This window comes from Choloepus didactylus, chromosome 6 (genome assembly GCF_015220235.1).
Source record: "Choloepus didactylus isolate mChoDid1 chromosome 6, mChoDid1.pri, whole genome shotgun sequence".
Classification (NCBI taxonomy): Eukaryota; Metazoa; Chordata; class Mammalia; order Pilosa; family Megalonychidae; genus Choloepus; species Choloepus didactylus.
In genome coordinates, this window is record NC_051312.1 from 82,948,475 (window position 1) to 82,959,679 (window position 11,205).

Below are 11,205 nucleotides of genomic sequence, written 5' to 3' on the forward strand. Positions count from 1 at the left end.
TGAATGTAAAATACAGACAAAATAGATATATAAATAATAGGGGGTATTGGGGTATGGAAAGTTTTGGGTTATCTTTTTTAATTTTTATTTTTTCTTTATTTTGGAATAATGAAAATGTTCTAAAATTTATTGTGGTGATGAATGCACAACTATGTGATGATACTGAGCCACTGATTGTGTACATTGGATAGATTATGTGGTATGTGAATATATCTCAATAAAATTATATTCTTGAAAAATGGAGGTGGTTTTATCTTCAAAATCATTGTTGGAAATTCTGGTTCACTTCCTAAGGAGGTGGACAAAGTCATAAAATATCTTTACCATAGCTTAGGGAAATGACTCTGAACAATACTTAACCAGGGAGGTCAGTTTTTATAGTTTTTTTATTATCATGTCCCTGTACAATTAAAGAGAGGAAAATATAAAATGATTTCTGGGGTATTTTGAAAGCCCAGGTGAGTTTGGGTATATGAAATTGCAGCACCACTAATCTGAGAGTTTGCATTATAATTTCTAGCAGTTGCTCAGTGGTACAGGGGTAACTGCAGACAAGGTTGCTTTGAAAGGTAGCTTTGATGGAAAAATAGTTGTTGAGGTTATTGACATGAATGTGGTTGAAACAATGAGTGAGATGCTGAAGAATTCAGAGACTGAGCAGCTCTGAGCTGTCACATGGTCCAGGCCACACCTGAGGGTGACTCGCTGAGGCACTGTTGACAAAAGTTCAACAGATGTCAGGATATGTGGTACATGGAAGTTTCACAGGACTCTCATGTCAATATCCTCAACAACATTTTCTTCAATCAAAACTTCCTTTCCAAACATTGTTTACTGCCCCTGTCCTTGCAAACTACAAAAAGTGACTTCTGATTGGTTTGGCTACAAGTTAATGTAATGGACCTGACCGGTCTCAACAAAGTGCAGAAATCTTTGCACCTTCTAGTGAAGACTTGAGTTCAGAGCAAGACTGTGAGTCATTTGCCCAAGTCCTCGATGCCTCCCGTAGAGTTATCAGCTTTTGAAAGACACAAATGAAGAGGGGTCTATTGGAGAGTTGGTGAGGAAAAGGTTGACTTTCCTACTTCAAAGATTCAGCAGGACTCCTTGAAAAGCTTGAAAAGTGGTTCATTTGGCTTGACAAAAAACTTCTACAAGACCCTGGATTTCATACTCTCTTAGGGGACACCCTGGCATTTGGGACTCTGGAGGAGACAGAGAGAGATGGGTATATTTAGACATTCCTCTAGAAGTCATATTTGGTTTGGGGAAAAAAGACTATTTGGAAAAAAAGTAAATGACATTTTGTTCTACTTCCAGTACACTCAGGACTTCACATATCACAGTTAAAAGAAAAAAAAAAAATGTAGGCAGAGAAAAACTTTGTAACCAAAAATAAACCCTTAATTTCAATGTCATCCTGACCAGGAAAATAATAAAAACATGAATATTCCCCATAATCCTGAAATCCCTAGAAATAAATTGTATCCCTGACTTTTGTTATGTTGATGTGTGAAGGTGTGTCGTGACCTTTGTGAAGATGAAACCCATGATCTACCAGGGATAGATTCACATAAACCCAGTAACCTTGCTACCTTTGGATGTTATTTTTTTTTCTTTAAATGCATGTTGGGTTTTGTATTTTTTAAGGCATAGCGTCTCAAGTCTGACTGATTTTCACTCTTTGTAAATACATCTTTTCTTGCTGTTTTAAAATGTTCTTTCACAAATCTTAACTTTGCCTCATTCATTGAGGAGAGTGGAGAGAAAATAATTAACACAATACAGCAGGACCCTACACAGAGATTGAAGAGAGGAAAGAGGAAGCTCAGAGTAGGCTCTGACTGTTCAGACTGAATGAAGAGGGCCTTCCAGACTCAGAGTTTGAAAAATGCTTATGGCAGGCCTGCCATCTAGAAGCCTTTCTCACTCTAGATAACAAAACAAGAAGTTGGCACTGTTAGAACCAGTGCCACCTGAGTACACACTGAGTCACCAATAGGTTTTCAACATCCCCATCAGACCCAAACTGCTTGTATATACACACTCATCTGTATAAGCAATGATATATACTCTTGTACTATCAGGTATGTAGCAGATCACACACATCCTTAAGTACTTGCACTCACAGAACCATGATATTACACTAAATATGTATACTCTAATGCAAAAGATTATTCATATTTGTACATATGCACATACTTATACACACCTATACATCCACTCCCAATCAAACCTAGACATATCTTATACACATATAGAGCAATATACCTCTCATATACACACAACAGCATTGACACAACACATTTTCAATTGTAGAAAAATACTTCAATTTGTACATGCACATACTCTGAATGACAAAATATTCATACAAACTCACACTCTGCAATGATCCAAAGCACACATTTTCACCCATGCATTCAAATTGCCTGTCTTTGCTTGTGTTTACAGAGGAGACAGGAAAGTTAGGGGGTTAATGCTCCCAGCTTTAGTCTGGGCAGTCTCAGAGGAGAGCTGTGCCAGTGTGAGTCAGTGGGGCTCAGGGGGAGGGAGGGGACTAATGCTTGGGGGAAGGGAAGGGACAAATTCGGTCCTTTAAATAGGCCCCAAGCTCAGGTCTCTATTAAAGTCTGAATCCCAGGAGCCATTGAGAGCTGCTGACATGCCTAGATTGGTCAGAAACAGAACAGAAGTTACAGGTGAGTGTTTCCCTGTGTCCCAGGCATCTCTGTCTTTGTTTTAGAGCAGCAGGACTCTGAGAGGCTGCAATAAGCCAAAAGGAAAGGGAATGCACTGTGCAGAATAGCACAACTCACTAGGGGCTTCAGGACAGAATATACTTGTTAACTGAGCTTCAGTCTGAGGTGAAGAGAAGATTCACTGTTCCCACTGTGTCCTGCTAGGAGACCAGAGAAAGGCAGGAAGCCAGCTTCCCTACATCAACCCTGAACAAAAGAGCTGTGATCTGAACACTTCCCTGCTCCATCATTTTTCCTCTGTGCCTTAGTGTTAAGCATCACAAACTGAGAGACCAGAAAACTAAATTTCTTGGAAGTTATCCCTTAGCAAGATCTTTTATTCTTTATCCTTTCTCTGGCTTGAACAATATGGCTGAATTGATGGACAGAACTGTTTCCACATAATGAGTGAAATAACCGAAGCCCAGCAGAACCAGTGAGTACCATTGCTGGATTCAAACTCAAGGCTCACAGATCCAAACTGAGCTCCACTCACTGTGAGAACAGAGTCCTTGTAACCATATTTCATGTACCAAAAGCTATTTAAGTTCACACAATTCACCTTTTATTTTGAGGGCCAGAAAAATAGATCAGAACTTCAGTGTGTGCTAACTGTGGCTGTAATATTTTAAAAGGATATTATAAAATTTCAGCACTCAGTATTCACCATAGTTACAAGAGTTCTGGTCAGTGAGACAGTCAAAGAACATAATTAGTACCAGGGAGAGGAGGAAACAGTGTTTGGCCAGGAGGGAGGTTATCCTGTTCTTTCATTTACTATTCTCTGGGGAATATACATTTCCATAATCAACCCAGAAGCAAGTTGATAACCTGTGCTTTCCCCTAGTAAGGCTGCAGAAAACCTCACACTGAACGTAAATGGTTGAAAATGGTCTCACACCCAGCATACTCCCATGTGACTGGTATCCTCATCTCTTCTCATCCCTGTTGGGTTCCTATGGCTGCGAGGGGAAAGAGACCAGAGGATTTCTGAGACTGAGGCCACCCGATTTCATGGGCAACAGGAGAGAGAGCAGAGAGGGGAGAGGGCACCTGTCAGGAGCCCCCATCTTCCTCTTCAGAGTTGAGCCCCAAGTTAGCACTGCTCCTCCAGTATCCACCCAAGGGAGAAAACTGAGAACATAAAGTCAGAGCAGGCAGCATGGAATGATTATGTTGATTGGCAGCTCTGATACGGGGGAGTTCAGCTTGTGGAGAGGCCATGGGAGATTCTGGGGTACAGACAGGGGGGAGCAAAGACTGGCTGTTGAAGGGAGCTGCAGAATATGGGTAGACAATCTTGGTTTAGAAAAGGGTCTCCACCTTTAAAAGAAGGCATAATAGATGAGCTTTCCTTTCACATTTATTGGCAGAAGCTGATAAAGATATAAAACCAAGGAGAGCAGTACTTCCTGAGAAATACCAACCTGGAGACTATTCTAGAAGCATCCAGTCTGTGAAGGAGGGGAGCACATAATCAAGAAGCAAGAGTCCTGATTTCAAATGCATACCTGACTCTGATGTAGTATGTATGTGTGCAACTACCCTTTTTATCAGACTTTGTCACAATAAGGCAACCAGCTCTGCTCCAACCAACCAGAGACAGCAGAGTGTACCACAGAGAGCATGGCTGTGTGGAGTCCTGCACTCTGACACTGATTTATTACGTGACATTAGCCCAATCACTTAATTACTCTGAGATTATTTTTCCCATTATAAAATGAAGATACAGAGGTTTTATGAGATTTAAAAACAATAGTTTTAAAATTTTGTAGTGCTACATCAAGAAAAATAGTGATAATGTCCAGAATTAATCAGATATTATTAGAGACTTTGAGGAATGTTATCCTTAGCTGTCATCTCCACCAGTGCCTGATGCAGGAATGTTAATGGTCAAAGTATGTTCTTCCAGGTGCCCCTGAGCCTCTGGAACTGTGTTTCTACAAGTAGAGGGGATAAAAGGGGCAAATGCCAGGTAGAAAGGAAGACTCTGGCTCCTACAGAGTATTTAAGACAGTTGGGAAGACCAGCTCATGCTGAAGGAGATAAAATAGACCCCTAGTGAAGCAGGATAGAATAGGGCATCAAGGCTGTAGTCCCTGGTCTTCCATTCAGCTTTGAAAGAGTAAATGGAGAACTGTGAACGGCAGCTGCAAACCTCATGTTACAAAAATGTTTCCTAAAGCTCAAAACCTCCCCAAACCATAAAAGCTTGTAAAATCATAGGCCCAAAGCAAATTCTTAGTTAATGACAGAAGGCATGGGGTCATAAAGGTTAAACATCTGCCCAAGGACAAATTTCAGATACATAACCAGCAGGTCAGATGTTCTGATAAAGATGTTCTTATAACTATCTCCTCCTAGAATAAAGAAGACACCTGGTGTTCAAAGGTTAAGATAAAAAAAAAATACTGAAAAACTTCCCTATAAAACAAGCTAAGCCACTGCCACTCAGTGCATGCTTCTCCCTTGAACATGTCCACATTGTCTCTTTTACATGGATTCTTTCTCTCTTTCTTTAATAAACCTTACTACTTATTCCTACTGGCCACTCTCATCTCTGAATTATTTCCATGGTGAGAGCCCGTACCTGGAATGAGGTTCTGCCTGGCACTGTTGTCAGCAGGGTGCCAGTTACACTAGGACCCAGATAATGTGTGTTCTTGAATTTTCTCCATACGCTGAACATTACTATTTGTTTGGAATTATCCAGGTTGAATGGTAATGCGGAAAAAGCTTCTGGTTTACAGCAAGATTGATAAAGTCTAGGCCCCATTTCTCAACCATTAGGGTTCATTATAAAGAAAAAAGTGATGTTTCTGGGCAAAATCAGGAGGAGGGTAGGCCTATTTGGGATCTTGAGGAAACCTTTCAGAATTATTGGGTCTAGTTGAATGAAACATTTGTTTATCACCAAAGCTGATTTGGAAATGGAGTTTAGAAAGGACACTCTTCTTTCCTTGGTGATTCTTCTCTGGAGTAAGTAAGAACTAAAGCTTTCAAATAAAGTCACAGGACAACTGGGACTAAATAGGGGAAAGATGCTGGTAAGACCCATGTGAGCTGTGATGCCTTCCACTCTGAGAGAGGGCATGGTCACCAGGGGATCAGACACTGGGATCAGTGCACGTCATGTAAGTAGGGGCAGAGGGACACTCCCGAAGTCATTCACTGGCCAGCAGGGCAACCTCTAGTAGAAATTGGCATAAATATTTAGTGGGTATGAAAACTGAGTGATGAGGGAAGGGCTGCCCATATTTATGAGGACATTTTAACATACATATCATCAGCTAATGGGTGTATTGCCATTGACTAATGCCTTTTGTTTGTTAATTCCTTCAGCAAATGTCTATTGAGCTCCTACTCTGTGCCAAGAACAAAGGTGCTGGAGAAAGGGCAGGTTTATGGATTGACCTCTTGAAAATGTTTCATAAAGGACAGGAGTTGGAAAACTATACAGATATAACTAAATCCAACCTGTAGCCTAAGTAAAGTTTTATTGGAATACAGTGACACTCATGCATTTATGTAGTGTCTGAGGCTGCTCTTGCACAACAGTGACATAAGTAACAAGCTGCAAAAGATACTCTTTGGCCCACAAAGCCTAAAACTTGTTTCAAAAAAATTTAGCTCTCTGATCTATGAAATGCTTCACATTAAAAATAATATGTGTAATTATCATTACACAAATGGAGGGTCAGTATCTTACTGTCAGATCTTTGTAGTAAATTATCTTGGAGTCTAGGCTAACTCAACGTTACTGCATAATTGCAATGATCCTTTAATTCAGTGTTTTCCAACTGGCTTCTTACCTTGCAAAGTTGTACAAGTAAGTGGCTTATACAGAAGGATGAAAAGAAGGACCTATAGGAAAGGGTTGAACAAACCAGTTCTTAATTCTAAACAAAAAAAGGACAAGCATTACTAAGATGTATGATATTATTTTTCAAAATAGTTTTCATTTATCAAATTCTCTTTCAAGAAAAATATTGATTCTTAAAAATAATTGAAATGCAAATACGTTTTCTAATTCCAATTTCTGAATGACATAAATAATAACAAAGTATAATGTTTACCATTGCCCCATGTTGAAAAACTGTATTAAAACCATTTAAATTATTCTAGCTTACAATTACCCAATTGGCCTAACCAAAAGACTTCTAGTTAATAATAAATTATTACTTTCATTGTTGTCACCTGCAGAAAGCAGTACATCCCAACAGAGAACAAATTAGCCAACCTAAGATGCTGGCTTCCAGGAACAGCTCTTCTCATCCTGTGTCCTTTGTTCTGCTTGGAATCCCAGGACTTGACAGTTCCCAGTTCTGGATTGCCTTTCCATTCTGTGCCATGTACGCTGTCGCTGTTCTGGGCAATATCACTCTCCTTCATATAATCCGGACTGACCTCACGCTCCATGAGCCCATGTACCTCTTTCTGGCCATGCTGGCTGTCACTGACCTGGTCCTCTCCTCCTCCACCCAACCTAAAATGCTGGCCATACTCTGGTTTCATGCTCATGAGATTGGCTACCATGCCTGCCTCACCCAGGTGTTCTTCATCCACACCTTTGCTTCTGTGGAGTCCGGGGTGCTCATGGCTATGGCCTTGGACCGCTACGTGGCTATCTGCTTCCCACTGCGCCACTCGAGTATCCTGACCCCATTTGTTGTGGGCAAACTGGGGGCAGTTGTGATGCTAAGAGGGGTGCTGTGGGTGAGCCCCTTCTGCTTCATGGTCTCCAGAATGCCTTTCTGCCAGAACCGGGTCATTCCTCAATCATACTGTGAGCACATGGCTGTGCTGAAGCTGGTGTGTGCTGATACCACAGTAAATCGTGCATATGGACTCTTTGTGGCCTTCTCTGTGGGTGGCTTTGATATATTTGTCATCAGTGTATCCTATGTCATGATCTTGAGAGCTGTGCTGCGGCTGCCCTCAAGTGAAGCCCGGCTCAAGGCTTTTGGCACATGTGCTTCCCATATCTGTGTTATCTTAGCTTTGTATATCCCAGCCCTCTTTACTTTCCTCACCCACCGCTTTGGCCATCATGTGCCCCAAGTGGTACACATCATGTTTGCTAATGTCTACCTACTGGTTCCTCCCATGCTCAACCCCATCATCTATGGAGTTAGAACCAAACAGATCCAGGATAGGGTTATACAGGGATGTTGTGGCAAGGACTCCTGAGACAAGGCTTACAACATCACCATCACTCTAATCACCCCACCATCCTGGGGACATTAATGGGAAATGTGCCAGACCATCACATATCTGTGTAAATTCACCTCTGTGAACAAGTGGCCAAGTGGTTGTCAACCTTCCTGTAGCAAGAGGAACAATTTTCAGGACATGTAGAATAAGGGAGAAGTCAGTTGCCCAGATGATCTGATGCAGAAAGATGTGACTGATTAACAAAATCTGATTTGAACCATGTTTTTCATCACAAGGGAATAAGAAAAAAGTATAAGTGAAGATGTTTCAAAATGTCATTTTCCACAGGTGGCTAAGGTGAAAAATTTTTTTTCACTGCAGGCAGAAATTGGTACAACATTGTTTAAATGAATTTTGATATTTGCATTAGGCAATTGAAAAGTATATGTATATTTCCTAATCTGAAAATCACTATAGAAATATAATTTGAGAAACAAAAGTATGTACAGAATATACATAAAATAATTGTTTATAATAAAACAGGAAATCATTCAAATGTTGATCTAAATGAAACCAGATATAGCAATGCACAATTGAATATTAGGTATTATTTAAGTATTCTATTTGCGACAGATGTCGAAAGATGTGAATTATAATCATGATATAAGATTAAACTGAAAAGGAAGAAAAGACAATTGCCAATAAGGTTTGATGCAAATTTAAAGAGATTTGTAAGTGCCTAGAAAAATTTGGGAAATACATCCAAATGCTAATAATTGTTACCAAGGGTAGAGATATTTGTGACATTTTTATTTACTTTGTCACATTTGTGTATTTTAAAAATTATCCTCAGTTAAGGAAGTTTCATTCTAGGATAAGAAAAATCATTAAAACAAAAATGTATAGGAGAGGTAATGTATTGCAAAACCTTAGGGGGGGTGGAGTGGGCAGTCTGAGAGACTCTGGACTCTGGACTAGATGAACTCCCATGAGTGCCTGAACATCTACATGTAAGAATTGCTGCCAGAGTCACAACCTCTTGACATTGGGAGGATGAGGCTATGTGAGCTGAAACATTCATCTCTCATCTCCATTTGAAGAGAATTTCAGAATGAATTTCAGAATGAAGAAGAGGAGTTGGGGAAACAAGAGGAAGAAGATTCTCTTCTGAAGATAGCCATGCTCTATGGTAAAGGTGATGGGGAAGTCACTAGATATTTTAGCATTTGTTAACATTCACTTTGCTTTTAAATTAAAAAATGTATATTTTTAAAAATCATTCTTCTTTAGCATCATTGCAATTGAATCATCTTCATTCACCATTCTTCCTATAAATTTGAGAGTAAAGAAGGATATAGAACTCAGGTTCTGATGTTACTGAAAAGAACTTCAGTTGATGGTACTTTAAGAGGAATCAGGCACATGTTTGTTTTTTCCAGAAGAGACAGATTATTGGAACCTGCAAATGCCTCCAGAAAACAATAGGTGTTGCTTTTTCAGACTCCCCAAAATTTAAAGTAGTAAGGGACCTTGAGCCACTTATCAGTGAATTAGTTAATGACGTGCAAAATGGTGTTCCTTGTTTTTACTGTTACATATTCTGTTTTTTCAACCTATGCCAGTTGATATGCTGATACATCTCTCCTTTTTCCCAGTACTTCTAGTCTTCTATTGTTTCCCAACCTATCAAACTTCTGTCTGAATTAGGGCTTTGCTTTTACCCTTCCTTCTGCCTGAACTGCTCTTTGCTTGGGCATTTTGATTCCCTTTCATCCTTCAGGTCTCAACTAGTGGAACTTTCTCAGTGATTTGTTTTTTAACCCACCTGTCTCCAATAAATCCCACCCCCTAAATTTTTTATCAACACCAATATTTTATTTCTTCCACAGCACTTTCTGTTTATCTGTAATTATTTAAATTACTCATTTATCATATGTCCTTCTGATTTCATACAACTTCCATAAAATTATAGGCTATTATAGTCTATTCTAAATTCACCAGTCTATTCTCAGATCTAGCACATAAAAAATATTAGATACATGAATGAATTATGAATTAGATAACATGTGCCTAGTATTATTGTCCCAACAATTCCAGCACTGACCACATGATGGTATTTACAAGCCCATTTCTGCCTGATTTCTCCAAGACTGCTGTGATAGCCCAGGGCCTGGGCTCCTTCCTAAACACACTTAGCAAGCCTGCTTCAGCCAAGGACAAAGGTCAATTAAGTAAATAGTCTCCCCAAAGGCAGAAGAATGTAATCATGGATGTAAATGGCATTGATTATAACTTAGTCTTAAGCATTAATCTTATTAAAACATCAGGTCTTAAGCCCCTTTAATGATTACACTAGAGGCCCAAAGTCCTCATACTATATGGAAGGCTTGCCTCTAAAATCATGCACTGTCCCTTTTACTCTCCCCATTCCTTTGCAGTGTGCTATCCCTCCAGACCAGGCTGCCACTGGAGAATCTCTCATGTGCTTAAGTCCCAATAAATCTATGGCTCCTTCTGTGCTTGGGGTGTTTTTGGTCTTGCAGCAGCACCAGCCTGTGCTCTGTACAAACTTGGTCTGGGCCCGAACAACTGGTTACCAAGCTTTTCAGTCCCAAGGACTCCTTTCATTGTGACATTCCCATGGACCTTAAATTTTCAAGTATGTTGTTTGTCAAACAAGATAAGTCTGTTATATAAATAGTAATCTGTTCCCTACTCAACTTGCTTTAAAAAAATAAAATATTCAGAGCATTTTAATTTTCTATGGAAATATATATTGAGTAATTATTCAGCACCAAGCATCCTGTTAGAGGATGGGCTATAGTAGGAGACAGGAGAAACTGGCAATTGAAGCAACTAATTAGCTTGAGACAAAACCAGCACACTGAACACCTAACAATTTCAGCTCCAATATAGGAACCTATGTTATTTATATATACTATGTAACCTTATCAAGCAAACTTAAATATTCTGAATCAATGAAAATAGGTACATATCCTCATTAAAATTTGAAAAGACTATAGGTCCAAGACATCAAATTTGTAACTAAACTCAAGCTACCTGCAGTCATTTGTAGAAACTATCAAGTGAGCCCTTGGAGTGAGGGACTCAATTTCCCAATTGGAAGATGGGCACAGCCATCTCAGGGTCCATCTTCCCTCAAGCAACACAGTGACTAGGAGAGGCAGACAGAGCCTTAACAAAGGCAGCCCCTGGCAGGTCAGCTTCTCAGGGGTTTTAAATGTTCATCACACATAGCCGTGATCTCTGGGCCCAGTTCAAGAGTATTTTCAGGAGGAGAGTGCTTCATCTG

General features: G+C 39.8%; 1 protein-coding gene across 2 annotated transcripts; it reads left to right on the top strand.

Moving 5' to 3' along the window:
- The first annotated feature begins 2,062 nt into the window (after positions 1 to 2,062).
- Positions 2,063 to 7,928, top strand: LOC119537582 (olfactory receptor 52R1-like). 2 transcript variants are annotated; one of them, XM_037840101.1, is made up of 2 exons: positions 2,063 to 2,077; positions 6,984 to 7,928. In XM_037840101.1, the coding sequence occupies exons 1-2, from the start codon at positions 2,063 to 2,065 to the stop codon at positions 7,926 to 7,928; spliced, it is 960 nt and encodes a 319-aa protein (XP_037696029.1). The 2 variants fall into 2 exon arrangements, with proteins under 2 accessions (XP_037696029.1, XP_037696030.1); XM_037840102.1 differs by lacking the exon at positions 2,063 to 2,077 and having other exon boundaries at positions 6,975 to 7,928.
- The last annotated feature ends 3,277 nt before the right edge of the window (positions 7,929 to 11,205 follow it).